An 18,860-nucleotide genomic window follows, 5' to 3' on the forward strand; every position below is an offset into this window, starting at 1 on the left:
AGCATTCCTTCCTCATTCGGGACTGCCTACTCGCGTGTTTCCCATCTAAAGTAATTAGAATTCCCATATCAAGAACTGTTTGTTTTCACATTGAACGAGCGGAATCAGTGGCAGACTGATGTTCTCAGTGACCGAATGACTGTATTCACCGAAGGTGGTTGTGTTTGAGAATCAGTGAGTGATTAATGGTAAAATTGCAGATATGAAGGGATATTGATTATATAATTATTACAGTAATCGATTGCTATCCAATTCATAGTGATCAATTAGAAGGGAAATGGAATTGATAAGGTCAGCCTTGGTATGTGAAAGTAGAAGACACAGACCACTAGAATGATGACAATTTTCACTAATCTCATTGTTTTAGAAATAGACCAAGAAGCCATTAGAAACTTCTAGACTAACTAGAGTTACTAGAAATAATTTGAATTTCAAGTAATGTTTTATTGTCTGAGTAATATGACTAGAGATTGTAGAAAGAGTGGTGAAACTAAATCGATAATTTGTTTGGAATCCTGACTTGTAACTGGTGATAATCATTTTAATATTATTGCGTTTTATTGATTTTGGTCATAGCCTACTAAGCAGAAACAATTATGTAATTTATCTGGGACTAGGAAATGGTAGGGGGGGGGTAAAGAATTATAAATGGTTGATTTGTTTTTATTCAACTCAACATTTAAAATCCAACTTTAACATAGATCCATGAGAGTTACTAATCAACAGATGACAACTTGATAATCAACAACATACAATTACCTAATTTCTAAACTCACTCGATTTTTATAGAAAAATAATAAATTTGAATGAAAGTGAGTGATACTTCAAAGTTAAAAAAATAGAAAGTTCGAAAAAATATTGAAACATTTCATGTCGATTATACATTGTTAGACAGACAAATAATAATGATTCAATGGGCTTAAACTAACAATAAATAACTAATAATAAATAATTGAAAAAACACAGTTTTATTTCTGTCACATCCACATTTATTAGACTTTTACACAGAACTGCAGTTTCGTGTTGAAACCACCACATCTTCTTGATTTTAACATTAATTGGTTTCAACACGAAACTGAATCCCTGTGTGAAAGTCTAATAAATGTGGATGTGACAAAAAACTGTGTTTTTTCAGTTATGGAAATAAACAATATACAAAAATATCACATCTCATTCAACAAATTTCATTAATATAGAATAGTTTGAAAATTGTTTGATAAGATCCTTTTAAGGCCCCATTTGTTGTATGTTTTCCTTCGTAGAAAATATAATATTAGAGTATTCATAGTTACACTTACAAGCTTTGAAAACTTAGTCAAGTCTTCTAGACATGAATTTGAAACATAATCCTTATATTTTGGCAGAATATCCAAATATAATGTGCAAGAACAAACTGTGAATTGTTCAGTGAGCAGAAAGCTGTATAGAAGAGTTTCCAGTTCAAATGGTCATCTTTTAGGAAACAGTCCCCAAAAGAATTTTACTGGTCGGTCCCATTGCGGCGTTTAATTCGAAACTGAAATTTGCTGACAGGTCAGACGGCGGCTTCACCCCTAAAAACCCCCATCTTGGAGCTTTTTTTAAATTTTCTTATTTTTTTCTAGAAAAAGCATTCTCTACACAATTAAAGAGAATAGATTTTTTTAAATTGAGTGGTCGCGCAGGATTCCTGATTTTGGAGCTACAGATTTTCAAAAAAAAAAAAACGGGTATTTTTAAAATTCTGGAAACTCAATACTATCACTCTATACAAGACATACAACTTGGAATATTATAAAGTAATCATGAAGAAACGCATTTCATATAAAAATACAATTAATTCTCAACAAGATTCTTCAGGAATTTAGTATAGGATGGACAGGGAAAACTCGAAAAACAGAAAACTAAAGTAAAAATTTTTCATTGCAATAAATTTCGAAGGTCTACGTAACCTGTCAAATCAATAGCTTGAATCATATTGTTATACAAGGGTTATGTTCTAAGAGAATCAGCCATTACATGCACTTAATTCCAGGATTTGTAGTGAGGAAAACTACCACTTAATTTATTAGAAATGCTATTCTCTTCAATTTTGAAGAGAATGGGTTTTCTCGAAAAACACAGAATAAAATGAAAAAAGGTTCAGAATTTGTGGGTTTTCAAGTTGTCGTCTGGCGTCAGCAAATTTCAGTTTCGAATTCAGCGCCGCGAAATACATATTGAACCAACGAGGAAAACTCTTTTGGGGCTGTTTCCTGGAAAATGACCATTTGACTGGACTGATAATATTATTTGAAATAGGAATCATTACTCAGGTTATCCAAATTGAACAATACTGTACGTACCCCAATAAATTTTATTTCAAGTTTTCTATTCAATTTTAGATAAAAGTCAAGCAATTGTTAATTTTTCATCACAGTTGTGATCAATTGTGAAACAGATTGTTACACTGCGAAGCTCAGCTCAGTACGAGGTTCGCGGAGAATGAAAAAAGTAAATAACAAAATTTCCCCATCACTCCACTTATAAATTAAGAATCAATTTAATTATCTTACTTTGGCACTTTTTGTAGTTTTTGTGACTGGACTGCCGGATTTGCAGTCAACTCACAGAGGCAAGATTAATAGTACATTGCTGTATGTTTCTTTAACTGTCTTTAAAATATCAAGGTTACAATAATTATATTTATTCTGTGAATTTTTCATTCAACATGAATATCGTAAATGGTAAACCAAAGAACAATGACGATCGATATCTCCTTTATGGATATTGTGACTAGAGAGCAAAGTTAATAGCATTTGGAAAGTGGCGAACTATAATAATTAAACAAAATTATATTAAAGTTCATTAATGTAGCTTTGCAAGAGGGTCTTGGGAGAAGTAATATACTTTACAATTTTCATCAAGATTTGTATAGTTTTTATAGTAATGTTTTGAAATGAAGCTACTGTTTTGATATCATGAAGTTCCATGATCCGTGGTCCCTTGATAACAATGAATTAAAAGAGAATGCGATGATTTGTAAGACAATGATTTGTTATAAGGATACAACAATTCACTAAAATGAGCTAGAAATTACTAGAATCAAAACGCTCAAAATATGTGTAACAAGAATAATTTTTCAACTCATACCGATAAAAAGTAATAGATATTTTTCAAATTATCAAGAATAGTTAAATAAATAATAGCTAATTAAATTGATAAGAGGCTTAAATACTACAAAAGCAAATTTTTTACACGAATGAGCGAACTTTGTACACAAGATTCAATTTAGAATTACAAAACAATCAGTTCATTTATATTGGTCATTCCTCAAATTAATTTCAAGCCGCAAAAAGTAATATTAATGTGGAAAAATGAAAAATAAATAATATATGAAAATTCATTCAAGTCCTTGTTTATTAAAATGGAGGGCAGGCAAATAATAGTAATAGATATACTAGTATTGTACAGGGCACAGTAGAAATAATGGATTGTTTTGAAATAGTTATAAGAAGCCAAAAGTAAAAAACAATATTTTCTTGACGGACTTGAAATTATGTGACTCGAGTGATGTCGCATATATATATATATTTATATCGGAAGCATTATTTTAATCGTGTTATCAGAGGTGATCTTGCTTGACCTGCTCCGAATTGAGATGATTACTTTTTCTTTTATGGGTTTTGTAATCAAAAGCATAATTATGTTGTAGGCCCTCAAAAAACTGACGATTTCAAGCTAGCAATCTGTAATGAAATATTAAAAATGAAAGATGATACTTCCGAGGTATGATTTAAAACTACCAAGTAGGGCTCGTAATCGTCACTTGAATCACATAAGCTTTTAAACAGGAGAATAACCTGAAATTCAGAGTAATTACGATGGAAATAGCCAGAATACAATGTTTTACCACCTAATACATATCTGAAACAAATCATTCCGTTTGGTCATTCCGTTGGTAATTATTACAAAACAATTCAGTTTTCCACCAATATCCCAATTCTACCATAATCTGTAATATCATTGGTATTACAATCCATTATCAAGTAGTATAAATACGAAAATCAACTCTTAAAATTACACTTATAGATCTACTTAGGTCTCTCAGAGATGTGAAATACATAGTGACTATTATTTAGAATGTTATTTTAAATTTACAAAATGAGTCGATCGTGTAGACTACTCTCAATCTTCAATTCGACGTTGTTCTCCTGCTTTTCCCTTTGATGGCTAGCCACTATTCGGCTATTCCTGGCCTTTTTATTAGGCCTACTATCCAGAGTTTTCTTCGGCTATGAAGCGAGAAGAGTTCTTCACGAAAAGAGTTTTGTTCCTGAAAAAGAAGAGGACATAAAGATGAGTCAGAAATTATTGATTTATTGGTGTAACTGCATCTAGTTGCAGTTAATAGATTTTTATTTCTTTTTGATAACAGTTCTATCATCATCATTGTTGGAAATTACACTCTATCTTGTTTTGTACAATTCATATAAGAAAATTTAGGAAATGAAGATGTTCAAGTTGAAAGCAGGAGTTCGTCATTGGAAGGTTTTATAGAACACGAAATATTTCAAGTATATCCTTCTTTATTAGAGTTCATAATGTTCAAATGATAGGAGCTGTTATTTGGTAGTTTTACCCTGGTATATTAAGCATTATGAAATTACTGGATTTTGAACCCAGAAGATTTGATCAAATCGAGAAATATTTCGGACGAAACCACACATGGCGACATTATGCATCCCAACTACCAAAACTCATCACTGTAATAGCCAAATGGAAGAGAGAGCGAGCGAGCGAGAGAAAGAATGAGAGAGAGAGAGTGAGTGAGTGAGTGAGTGTGTGAGAATGATATTGAAAGAAAGAGATAGAGCGGGTAGGTCGTCATTTGTTAGGAGTCCATCCAAGGGAGTCAGTCCACCCCCTAGTGGCGCGCTTTTTGCTGAATTCGCTATGGTTGGATTCACTTGGAACTGTCAGCAATTCTTATATATAACACGAATATTTCCCGTTCAACCAATGCTGACAGAATGAATTGAATGTCTCACAATAGCATTGCCGCTTTGTCATAGCACTGCTATTCCCCCCATCCACCCCCACTCACTCTCCTTGACAGGCATTGAGCCCCTTTTACACTAGCCCCCCCCCACGCTTAGGACACCCAAATACAAGCCACATCTTATAAGTTTCCGCTGTTTCCCCCAGTTACAACTTTCCCGCAGAACAACTTCTAATAATCGAACGCTAAATATCTCGTAATGTGCAGAACTGACGATACAAGAAGTTAATGCTATGAAAAAGAAAGTATAAATTCAAAGTATTGTGCTCACTATAACCTTATGTCCAGTTTCCCATTAGGGAAATTTGGACTATATACGGCGAGTTGGATCCATCCTTTGGTCTCCCCACCACTAAAAGCCATTGATACGTTAATAATAATAATGCTATGAAACATCGTGAAGACTTACATAACTGTTAATATTGACAAGAGAATTTGTTAATAGGTGATCCTTTTTAGTGGATGAACGCAGCTTGAACAAGTATTCGCGGGAATCCGCGGTACCCTCTAATTGCCAGTCAGGTGACTTGCTCTTTTTTCTATCAATTAAACATGATAAACTAAATGATTCCCACACTATCTAATGCAAACATTATACAATAAGTTCAACTGCTTTTGCCATTGATGAAGCACATTTTTACCTTTTTCTGTAAGGGCTACTCTTAATATTATCGAGAAATAAAAATAAGAAATCTGAGTACACTTTTTTTAAAGTTTTGGAAAAAAGGGTACTTGAAGTTTTTATTTTCATTTCTTCACACAGTATGAATTGTGAATTCGGAATAAAAACGTGACTCAAGTACCATCAAGGTGAACTGAAGCCGAACCAAAACAAAATATATTGAGAAAAAACTAAACTCCTTGGGATTCCATTAATCAGCAATCCAAATGTCATCAGATCATAGGGATGGAGTACTAATAGGTGCAATATGATAAACGGTAGAATTTGACAATATACTGTATGTGTGTTTTTATTTCATTATTGAATGGAGTACCTTTCAACTTGGAATTATAGAGCTTGAAATACAAAATTTCCATCAAGTCCAATGAATCTAATAACAAGATTGTATCTGAAGCGGTGGTGATCACTAAATTTCATATAATAAGCTGAAAAACATAATTCAAATCGAAAAGGGTGAACTTGATTATCACACACTGGTTTCTCAATATAAGCAATTCTGATGTTTTAAATTAGTTTTCCAATTAAGGTCGGCCGTCCACTAGAACCGTTTTCGTCCAAACTAGCATCGGCCGAAAACTACGGAATGCGACCGAACGATCTCCCAACAAAGAAAGGAATAGATGCTTGTCATTGCAACAGGTTCATACGGCAGTGTATGGCCGTCTGCAGCCGATCAATTTTTCGATCAGATTTGAATGGGATTTTGCGGCTCTATTCGGCCGAACTAGCTAGTCGAGCTGAGAGAACAAAGTGTTCCTATCTAAAATTGTTTCACAGTCTTCTTTGTTTTTTGAAGTTGTTATGTTTTATAGAGTTGTAACTATGGACAATGAAAAGTTGTTAAGTTTGGTTCAAGAGCAAGTTCCATTGTGGGATATGCGAGACAAAAGATATCATCGTCGTGATGTTCAAAAGAATCTGTGGGCAAAGATTGCTGAACAAATAGGATCTGAAGACAAGATTATTGTAATGAATAACTAATTTAGTGGATACTTGTTTATTCAATTTTCAAAATCTCATAATCATTGTTTATGAAAAATTTTGGTGGCTATGATAGTAGTTAATTCAATAATTGGCAACCAGCCAACTACTGAACTAGACTGACGTAAACGGTTCCAATGTACGACCATATTCGGTCGGATTAACGGCCAGCTGATTCGTCCGATCCAACGGCCGAACGGATCGGTTGAATACGGTTCCAGTGGACGGTTACCCTAGAAGTTCAAGTCAACAGCTCAAGTTTTAAGACTTTCTAGGTTCTAGTTTTTTTTTTTTGAAGTCAGATACATAATTTAATAATACATCATTTAAACTCATAGAAGTGTATAAAAGAGCACATGAAATGCAAATTCTTCAAATGCATGCAAGAGTTGAGCTTGATTCGACTTCGCAACAATCACAGACAGTACCAAAAAGCAAACCAATGCTCTGCACGAGTTGAGGAGGTTCGGTACGTGAAGATAGTTTAGGTTCAGTCTAAGATAGACTGGTTCAGCATGTGGTGAGCTGAACGATATTAAAAAGTTAAACAGTGATCGGGAAGCATCCAGTGATTTACGTGCATCCGGTCTCGACCACCAGCTTACGTGTCCCGAGATGAGTTGCTGCTTCACCAAGACATGATCACTACCAGAATTGACACGAATTTGTATGGACATCTAACTGATATTGCAGGATACGTGTCGATTCATACATACAGAGACACCAGTTGGTTGTAGTCAGAACCAGACTGCTTGGCTAGGTATCACCTTCGTATATCAACCATTGTTGATTATCGATAGAGATCTATCACCAATAATGGAATATTATATATATATATATATATATAGATACAGGATTATCATAGGATAAAGACTGTACAATGACTGTACTGAAGCGTCCATAGATAAACAACCATGCAGGCTATCGAAGGATGATAAAAAATATGAATATGAATGAGTATTTTGTAGGTTTGATTCATTTATATTTTTTCTTGAGACAGAAATTGGCCAAGAAGTTACATGATATCTAGTTTCTAACAATAAATTTGAACTCAAATGCAGTGTTTCGACCTCTGTGAAAATGAGCAAATACTAATCAATGAAATCAAGATTCCTTGATATTGAGTGGACTTAAAAAGCAGTGATTGACCTGATCGCAAGTATCTAATAGCTCAGATTTAAGATCAAATCAAAGATGAGTGATGGTTAGCATGATGTACGCTTGAAGCCAGTTCCAAATGTTATTTGTTTCAAAATCATTTCCCAGTGGTCCACCTGTGCACTAGCCTAGAAGAATTTTCAACATTATCCACATATAACAAAAAAGGAAATTAAAAAATTCGAGAATGGCGAATGAGTCGCCAATATGAGTATCATGAACTCTTGAATTCAAACACTCTGAGCCAACGGGAGAGTAGAGATTAGATCCCATTTTTATGACAATACTCAACAAATATGAAGAAAAATTTGAAATCTTGAATACAAATTAGTATAAGTGCTTCATCAATACTTTTCTGGTTTGATATGTTGAAATTCATGAAAAAATTGTCAGAGTAACACCCTGAGTTGACTCATAAACCATGGTTTTAGTTACACAAATAATGTTAACTGTTATGTGTGAGAAAATGAATAATTTTAAAAGGGAGAAACAATAACAAGACACAGGTGCACTCCCTGAATTCTATTTTTGATGGTCGTTGGAGCTTCAGTAGCAAGTGTATTAACTAGGCGTCAGTTATAATATCAACTATAAAGGGAATTCGAGACATAAGAAGAATATTGAGTAACATCTGGAGTGTGACTTCTTCCCCTTTTTATTTCTCTTAGCTTACAAGAATATGAAGCGAACTTCTTACCATAAGCAAACATGAGGTTATCTATTGACATAAAATACGTTCTCAACACTTTGAAATCATAAATAAAGTCTATGTATCTCAACATTGAAAATTTCTATAGAAAGACAAGATAGTGAGTTGAAATGTTTTTAATTTCGATACATAGCAACTTAAATAAGGAGAAAAATCTTATTATTTGTATATTGAATATCATTATCACAGAAATTATTCTAAAATCATTTCTATGACGAATGACAACAATCACACAATCAGTGACAATCAGTCCCATAAACTCACATTCAAACTTGATCTAGCATTAATCACCAGCAAAAAATATTGATTATGCATGCGATTTACGTCAAACTATGCTTAGACATGATTTGTTATGTTAGAGAAGAATCTTTACATCGGTGAAACACATTGAAAACAAAAACGAACAAATCGTATACGATTCAAGAGAGAATGAACCACGATGCATTACATCAATCTCAGATGAACCAAACTACATTTCAAAGGCTTACTACTTCAGTACAGTAAAATAGTAGAAAATCGAAATATTGGTTATTTGTAGGCTCTAGAATAATTATTCATCTACTCAGATTAATTCAATCTAATTTTGTAGAATTTTAAATTCAAATTATTTTTTTATTTATTGTTAATTTTTCAATAATTACATACAAAACGTAGAGTTCAATGTTATGAAAATTGGCAAATTGGCAGAAAACTTCAGCAAATTATATTTTCTGAAGTAATCAATCATTTGTGAAGCATTGGCCGTTACAAATAATAAAAGTAATACCTTTGACCAAACATGGTGGTAATAATTTGTTCTATAAATCCATTTTTTTCAGAACCACGCAAGCTGAACTGAAGCTTTATATCTGGATGTCAGATGATTAATAGCTAGCGGGGAATCAATTAAATAACGAAACTAGTATTTTGCATAAACAGCCACCACCTCCACCACCACTGTGAACAGCAATTTTTTTGCAGAGTTAGATGCGAGTGTGTGAAATTGCAGTTGCACTTAGCGCCATTGCACTGTGACCAACCAAGCCTGCATTTGATTTTTTTCTAGCGCTTCTGTTCTAGCGACTTGAACAGGTGTCGCCCACTATCGTTCAGGCCTATTATCTAAATGCGTGTCTTCCTCCATCCTTTGCTAGGTAAATTTTAAAATGCCGAGAAAAAATTGAAATTGGTCAACAGCTGATGATCGGTCCCGTATCCGACTCGTGTTCTCGAGCCCTTCAACGACGCACTTTTTCTGCTATCTGTAAATGTGCATATAATGTAGGTTATGATAAAGGTGTAGTCCCGGTTTTTTGCATTCCACAAAAAACTGGTAACGGCTAACCCTTGCGCTCTAATAACATCCTTGACCTGCCCCAACATCAGACAGCTGTGGATCAAGTGCCGGTTGCGAGTTGCTGAGAAAACGCCCGCTTATTCAAAAGCCTAACCAACTTGTCAGTCACTTCAATGGATTCTATATCTTTGTGTTTTGAATGTTGGCTGATTCAACTTAGTTACCATTTAATGACAAACAAAAATGCTGTCCTTAGTTTACTGAAATGATAGGTTATATTCCGCTGATGAGACCACTCATCCACCTATTCAAGATTACTAACTTGTCCATCACATAAAATGTATCCCAAAATAAAACATTGACTAATTGAACATTGTGCACTGCTGCCCTTGAATCTCCGCTGACAGTAATTGCAAAATCTTCTTTCCTCGAGTTTAATCAGAAAAATGCATGGGCTTTTCAAAGCAAGTTGAATCTTAAAATAAGGTTGATGGTTCTCAATACGAAATTTAGAGGAAATTCTCAACTGCAAACATTAGGGTTACCGGATACCATACTCATAATTTGAATTTTTCACTGCTTTTATTATTATTATTATTAACATGAAACATGGCAGAGTTCCACATCATAAGTTAACATCATTGTATCATAAGTTATAAGTGTTTGAAATTTTGATCCTTGAGGTGTCCTTTAAGCGCGCCTCTCCACTTGGAAATACTGAAATGAAGTGCATCTAACGGGTGATTCTCATAGAACATAATCTCATGAACCTATGTCATTGTGCGAAATATCAATGTGAGGACAATGTAGTTGGTGATAATGGTTGAAGCTGAAAATTAGGTGTTTTTTCACAATACAAAGAGCATTGTTGTCAGGTGTACCTGGAAATCTATGAGATGGAGCGCTCTACCTGATCTCAGATTGTAGAGCACAAAAATACGCCCAGAGGGATTTTGAATCATACATCTAAATGGTAACAATCAGTTGATCAAAATTGATCCAATTGTTGATCAAAAACTAAAATTATTTTATCGAAATTGATTTTTTCTTCAAATTTCACTCATTTTTGAAAAATCATAACTCAGTACTCATTGGAGATAGAGAGTTCCGAATGATCTAATTTTATTCAGAAGTTTATGATCTAAAAAAAAGGCAGGAGCAAATTTTTCTGTCCGATTACGATATTTGGCAGAAATAGCTGAAAACTGGAAAATGAGCCGAAAATATGAGGTTTTTGGACCACTCTGTATCTAGCACAAGGGAATTTTGCATGAAGAAATTGGTTCTGGACTTCTCTTATTTACCTAAATAATATATTAGAAAATCAGAACTACAATATAAATTGCAAGCACACCCCCTTTTTTATGTCTATATTGACTGGACTATAAAGGCACTCCTTGTCTTCCTTGGATGAATGATGGTACGTTATTTTTCAAAAGCATTTACTATAAATCACAAATTCATCATCTCTTCTATTATGATCTAAGACACAGTGAGCAGAGAATTGATAAAATTCCTGTCAACTTATTGCTCTTGACAGAGCCCTTTTGAATGTTATTTTCAGTTGAAACATTTCTCAATCCGTTTACAACACTAGGCAGCAACTCTAGACAAAAATGATTGAGTAGTCGCCGTGAGCCGTTATGTTGCAGTCTAAACTACAGCTAAAAAATTGTCTTCACTTCTAATTGAAAACGACTGTTGATCCCGAAATCATTACGTCTACAGAGGACCGAATTACGTCAAAATCTGTTCTATGACGTCATTTTGAATGCTCCATGGCTGATGGTAGTTCGCTGGATAAGATAGAAGCAGTTTGGAGGGAATCCTTCACATTAGACGAGGGCAAGACACATTTTTCGTCGAGTGGTGTAACACATGTGATGCCACTGTTTTTTCTCTTTTTCTCGTTCTATATAAATCTAAAGAAGCTTCGACCGGGGATATTATTAATGTTCTTTGTTGCCCACCCCGATTGTCATCTGATACGCTTATCCCACTCCCTACGTACTAGGCACGCACTATCTATGTACTCAACACATGGACAACTGTTCAGTAGTTTATTGAGTGAATCCTTGATACTTTGTCTTGATTACAAATTACTACAGTTTATTTTGAAGAAATTTATGAACTTGGTTGGGTATTGTGTATCACATGTATCTGCGAAAGTAACGATTATCTTCGAGCTTGGTAAAGATGAAACACTGAACCATCTTACTGTACCTTACCAAATGATAGGGGAACAATACTGTACATTTTCAAATGATGGGGGAACCACAGATTGAGTTTTAAAATACATATTTCATCATTGGTGATTAACAAAAATGTAGCCTTGTTGATTAGAGATGGGACATTATGTTATTCATTGAGAAATACTGATTTGTACTGAACTATTATTTACTTTACAAAAAGAATGCAATGCTTTTATAATAAATAACATTATTTATTCATCAATTTCAAATCATTAAAATCTTTTGTCGTTTCAATTGATTACAAGAAGTTTGATTTTCACAAACTAACTACTATATACTTGAAGCTACCAAACATCCAGACGCAAGAATGGATGCAGCTAGTTTGTATGAATGAAAGGGTGCGGAAGATTCGCGCGTGTACCTGTACGAACGATTGAATAGGATTCAAGTATCTCCGCTCTACTACATTCAACCTCTGTAGTAGGCTACACACACACACACACACACACACACACACACATATATATATATATATATATAGAACTAACCAAAGATTCGAGTCCGTAACCGAGAAATTTAAGCTCTTTAGCATAAATATAAGACTATAGGAACTATAGAGTTTAGCTGTAGAATGAAGAGTACATATAGAGTAGCAGTATATAGTGAAGTATTTATTGTAGATTACATGGCTCTGGTTGTGGTGGCTAGGTAGTTCTCCCGTGTAGCCGAGCAATAATAAACAAATAGCCGAGGAAAAGATGATGATGAGCGTGTAGAGTGTTGTTTGGTGTTGGTTCACGGCCGAGTTGAGTTAGTGGAGTGGAGTCTTGGAACGAACAGGGAACAGGGAACGACCAGCACGTAATATTGTGCGGTCATCTTCCTCAGGAGCAGGAGCAGGAGCAGCGAGGTGGAGAGTCAACACCCAACCGTCCAACCACAACATGACATTCAGATTATCACCCCCCCTTCCCCATCAACCCATCAAGGGTCACCCCCTCACCCGTTCCGCTCAAGTGATGCGACCGCCGACACTTCCCGAAACACCGTCCGTCATCCAGCCGCTCCACCTAAACCTGATAAACCGTTTCATTCTGGCTGGTATTTAGTTGAGCTTGTACGTCTGCGATGGCTTGAGAGTCACTATCTTATTTCTGTTCCCTCAATCATTGGAAAGTCGATTTTTCAGTGTCTCATCTTCGGGCTACGGGTTCATTAATTATTGGAATATGCAGTACATTACAAATTCTATTCCAATTTTGAGTTTGGTAATTTTCCAAAATTACCCAATATCTTTCAAAGTTATTCTAAAGTTTATATTTTATAGTTATACAATAGTCAATATTTTTCAAGTTATGATTTTAATTAAGTTTTAAGGGAACTTAGAACCAGTACCAGATCCACACTTGAATTAGAAATTTTTAGTGCAAAAAAAATTGGACTGATTGGATGATTGGACTGAATTAATTGTAAATACTTTTTGAAAAACGAATTCTTGATGAACGCATATTTGAAGTAAAACGTATTTGTACACTGTTTTCACTAATAAATTTGTTGTTGCTTCTAGCTTGTTAAAATTTTCGTCAACTCTGGACAAAATATATAAATTGAATGAGAATACTTGAATTTTGTCGTTGATAGTCACCTCCACATACATTTTCGAATAAAAAGAGAACAGCGTCGATTTAGCGAATATTTTCAATGCAAGAGAAGATTATCAATCACTATTAAGCTGAAGATTGTGGTTTGAATACTAGAATATTATAAACGTTAAATATAGCTACAAGGTTTGGCGTACTGGAAGCTGTATAAAGACTTTAAAGATCTGATGCCAAATAAGTCTCTCGTTATTTTAATGAACAAGTGTTTGAGATATAGAAAATTTTCTTTTAATATCGATATCTTCTAATATACCACCAACTTTACCGCTAGCAAAGAAAAAAAAGTTGGGAGTTGCGAACGACCAAGGTTCGAGTGGAGAAGAAAATTCAAAATTTCACATTCAAAATCATTATTCCCAAATGACTAATAATGATTTTTAGTCATCAGCAATGAATGGATAATAAACTGGAGATGGAAAGCACCTGATTATTCAGGAAACATATTGATCAAATCCGAGACAAATACGTTATTCTAATTGGAGTAGTAGGCCATCTATTATGGGGGTCGGAATCATGAGCCCTCGGGCTGAAGGAGCTGGGTAGATCTAAGAGGAATTTCTGAGGAGACGCGATTCTTGGAGCCTTGCTGTGGGCGAGGTGGGTTGAAGGGGGATTGCATTGACGGATGGATGGTGACGGGGGCAATTTTGGCGAGTGGCACTCATAACTCACACCATTGTCACGTTCAGACGACATCGCAGATTACACATCGACCACCACCCAATGCAATCTGACGCCTCTCTGCAACCACCTCCCCCCCCCCTACCAAGCCTCATATCTTACTGCCGGATATTCGAATAATTCCGAGTCTTCTCCTACATGTGCCTGCCTCGTGATGCTTACAACATGGGCTACAAATTGTTTAAAAGCTGCGTATTGTCCGAAATGTCAAATTGTACCATCAACTATCAAATTTATCCATTTGATAGGAAAGAATACTAATGAAATAGAATAAAAATTAAAAGCGATGAATGCCCACACAAATCAAAGATGACATTTTAAGTATGACTTCTATATTTCTCCTGAGTTTAGTATTTAACTGAGTAGTTGATTTAAATCACTTATTACGGCACTTGCGAAATTGAAATTGTACTTGTATGGATTATAGGATAGCACTATAATCTTTCTCGTTCAATGTATAATCTGAGAAAAGTTAATGCGAAGAAAATCGATACTATAAAATGATGGATTCCATCTGAGGAGGGAACGATCTTTACAATGAAGAAAGAAGTTGGCAGTTGTAAAATTTACTGTTGACATTGGATATAAACGACCGATGAAAATAGCATATGAATTTGATGTATTATAGAGCCCAATATGTCAAAATATAATTTAAAAAATATATATAAGTAATAATAATATTCAGATCATACAGGGATTTCAAGAGCATGGGAGAATAACGTATCAACTTACATCCCACCCACGACATACTCTATCATACCTGCATACTTTATTCCATTCCTCATACTCGATGTTTGAACTTTTTAATAAAAAATTGATGAAAATCCAGATGCATCTTAATCTATTGATAAGACGGACAGTAAACAAAGTAGATTGGTTGACGAAGGGTGCCAACACCAGAGTACTGGTCAGACTAAGCTTCTCGAAATTATCTTCTGTTAGCTTAGGTTTTGAGTCAAGGTGATACATTTTTAATCTGCAGAGGGCGTGAAAACGTGCCTGAGCAGCCGGCCAAGGATTAAACCCGCCGGGACGGACGTATGCTCAGCCTCGGTAAACCCGGCAAGACACGGCGAGGAGGCTCACTTCCCCCGGGAGCAAGCCCCGATCGACTCTTGCGTTAAACCCCACACCGACCGCAAAACCTACAAAGCAAATAGGAATTACAATGCAAACAGTCCTCCTTTGCACGCATTCCTCCAACTTCACCTCATTAATTTACCCCAACTTATTCTCTTGCGAAGTAACTTACAGTAGAAGTACAGAATAATACGGTTATTTGAGAAACACAGCATAAGATAATATTCTGGATCATCATTAGACAATGATCGTATAATCTAGTATCTATGTTATGCGTATAATATTTAATATTTTTTATTACACCTCACGTTTTTCCTGTACTTGTGAACTTTCTATATTACGTATAATTGGATTTCAATGACCGGAATGTTCAAAATATTGGTTTGTTTGTATTATGATATATTAGGATGAATAATGATGAGAAGCACCTAATAATTGTGAATATAACGAGGCCAAGTTATTCCAAGGAGAAATTATACTAACTGATAATAAGAAGTTGACACAGATTATCAACAGAACACGAAAAAAAAATTCTATCAAAGAAATTGAATTTCGTTCGTCCCGTCTAATCCAGACATGCATGGGAGTGTCAGTAGGAGTGAAAATGAATATAGGGCGATATTAAATAACAATTATTAATATTAGTGATAAATTAAGAGTAATAAGAACTATTTTTATCATACACAATATAGGTCTAGAGCACAATTATCATTTAAATCAGCCAGAAATGAATAATATATTACATAAAGTAAATAAGTGAAGAATTATGTTTGAATTATCGAACAAAGCATCTATATAACAAAGGATTAAAGTGAGGAGATTTTCTATTTTGATCGAGCAGGAGATATAGTTTTTATAAAAGTGGGGGAGGAGAAATCAATTTTACAAAAAAACATTAATGGTTTCAATTTCCTGAATTTTCAGATCACGAGGATGAAATTGTTTTTTCTTTAACATAATAATTCCTAACCCTTTAAACACAGCCCACAGAAGAATACTGATTGTAGTACCCTAGGTCATCTATGAGTTTTACAAGTAGCTACTTGACATATTACATCTATGACATAATAACAACTATGTACAAACGAATTCAACTGATAAGATTTATTGGTAGGTACGCCTTTAAGGAATTAATTGCAGACCTCTTCATTTGAATAAGGTAGCTGGACCAAGTTCACCCTGAATTTTCACTATAGACTGTGTAGTGGGTATTTTGAGATTGATCAACCGATAGCTTTATGGTAATCATTGACCATGCAACCATGCAGTAGCAATAGGGTTCCTGATATTATTGATGATAGCTTATTATGACTGTCTACAGTTGTTGGCTACTAAATCAAAAGCATAATGAATGGGATAATATTATTGGAAGGACCTTGGTTTTAAGATAATAACAACCCAAGTTTTTTAATGCCGTTTCAGGAGCTAGTTAGGTGTCGACCATCGCTCCAAAACATTTTCAATTCAATTAGAGAGTATGAGGTATTGTACGGATGTACCTGAAAATGAAAGATGTTATGACAAAAAGATACAATCTGGAAAGAAATGATAATTTGGATCAAATTCGATTCTGGATATTCATTTAGAGATTCTTGAGACGCAGTCAAGAAAATATGAAAGCATCATGAAATAATTCAAAGAGTTTTATGTAGTTTATTATTCTATTTGATCACAATGTGAGTAATTGAGAAGATGATATTGTACGAACTGTACTAGAAGATTGCAAGATAGCAACATACATATCATAAACATGTGGGTTCAGAACGAATGATGTATTTAATATGGGCATTCAGCAAAAACTTTGTTTATCTAAAAGAGGTATGTTTTCTGACAATACATTCACAACAGGCAAATAAAGTCGTCTATAGTAGACAGATCACTTCAACAGGAGCTACTTGTAACTGTCAATTGCTCACTAGGAAATTTATAGGGGTGCTCATTAGAATTGATCCGCATTCTTGAAATACTACCACACAAGAGTATAGGGGATAAATTACCTTGGAAGTTTAAATTGCTCAATGCTTAATATTGGTCTAGAACTATCAACCAGCGGGAATTATTGTGAATCTTGAAAGGTATGGCTATCAATATAAATGACAATTTGGATGATATGTACAGTGTTTAGATGGATATTCTTAGAAGCTTCATTCTATTTTATTCCAATGAGGACTTATGAATCGTATTGTATTGTACAGACTTTTATTACAAAACTATTTTCAATTTGATTCTTATTCCAGTTTACTACTCAACCAATGAAGGCATACACATATGACATACACAAGACATACACATATGAAGGCAATTTTTCATGAGTTATAGATAGTAAAGTTAGCATCAAGCTGTATTAAAAAAAATGTTATCAAGATATTGTCACAGGAAACTCTAATCATATTGATTTAGAAAAACTGCTTTTTGAATGATATAAAGAAAATCAAGCGTTGAGTAAAATTATAAGTTGCAACCAATTCACCATCTATGGACACAATTACTATTTCTTCCCGTACATGATACAATATCTCAGAATACAAATACTGTATATCACACTCCTAGTAAGAAGTTGTGGAGAAAATTTGGTCATCGTAAAAAAATCTGGTGTGGCGCACTCACAAAACTTTCCTTGCCGTTATGAAAATTGATCACCTGACGCTAGTGTTCACGCGCATCTCAAGTCTACTCATAAACAAAGATCTGAGCCAGCTGGTGACAGGACAATAACGCTGGAGACATACGAGGTCTGCTATCTCTTCATAGTGAATCATTTAATAGAATGACGTAGTTGCCAACACTTTGCAATTGGATAATCACATTTTCTCGAATTTCGAGCTTATTTTCAATTTTAGGTGGAAATGTTACTGAAAATTAATTGTAGAGATTTTCATGCTCAAACATTTTCACTCTTTCTATCTGAAGCCTGATAATTCGGAATCTAAAATCATACTTTGCATAGATGGGGCGGAGCTCCTGAAATTTTTACAGATATGGGACTGGTGGCAGTTGATAGAGCTCATCAATGAATATTCTAGGTATAAATTTAATCAAAATAGTTGGATCCGTTTTCGAGAAAATCGCGAAAACCCCTGTTTTCGACAACATTTTCGCCATTTTAGCCGCCATCTTGAATTGAATTTGATCGAAATTGTTCGTGTCGGATCCTTATATTGCAAGGACATTAAGTTCCAAATTTCAAGTCATTCCGTTAATTGGGAGATGAGATATCGTGTACACAGACGCACTTACACTCATACACACACACACACACACACACACACACAAAAAACACACACACATACAGATCAATACCCAAAAAACACTTTTTTGGACTCAGGGGACCTTAAAACGTATAGAAATTTGGGTACCTCAATTTTTTTCGGAAAGCAATTTACTTCCTTACCTATGGTAATAGGGCAGGGAAAGTAAAAA

At 34.6% G+C, this 18,860-nt stretch overlaps 1 protein-coding gene across 1 annotated transcript in view; it reads right to left on the reverse strand.

The window, feature by feature from the left end:
* Positions 1 to 647: 647 nt before the first annotated feature.
* The window catches only part of LOC111058345 (ubiquitin carboxyl-terminal hydrolase 48), a 142,022-nt gene continuing 123,809 nt past the window's right edge, over positions 648 to 18,860 (reverse strand). Inside the window, exon 20 of the mRNA XM_039435540.1 lies at positions 648 to 4,294. Coding sequence (XP_039291474.1) covers positions 4,275 to 4,294 — 20 coding nt within the window. The 3' untranslated portion in view covers positions 648 to 4,274. The remainder of the gene's footprint in view (positions 4,295 to 18,860) is intronic.

This window comes from Nilaparvata lugens, chromosome 1 (assembly GCF_014356525.2).
Source record: "Nilaparvata lugens isolate BPH chromosome 1, ASM1435652v1, whole genome shotgun sequence".
NCBI classification, from domain to species: Eukaryota; Metazoa; Arthropoda; class Insecta; order Hemiptera; family Delphacidae; genus Nilaparvata; species Nilaparvata lugens.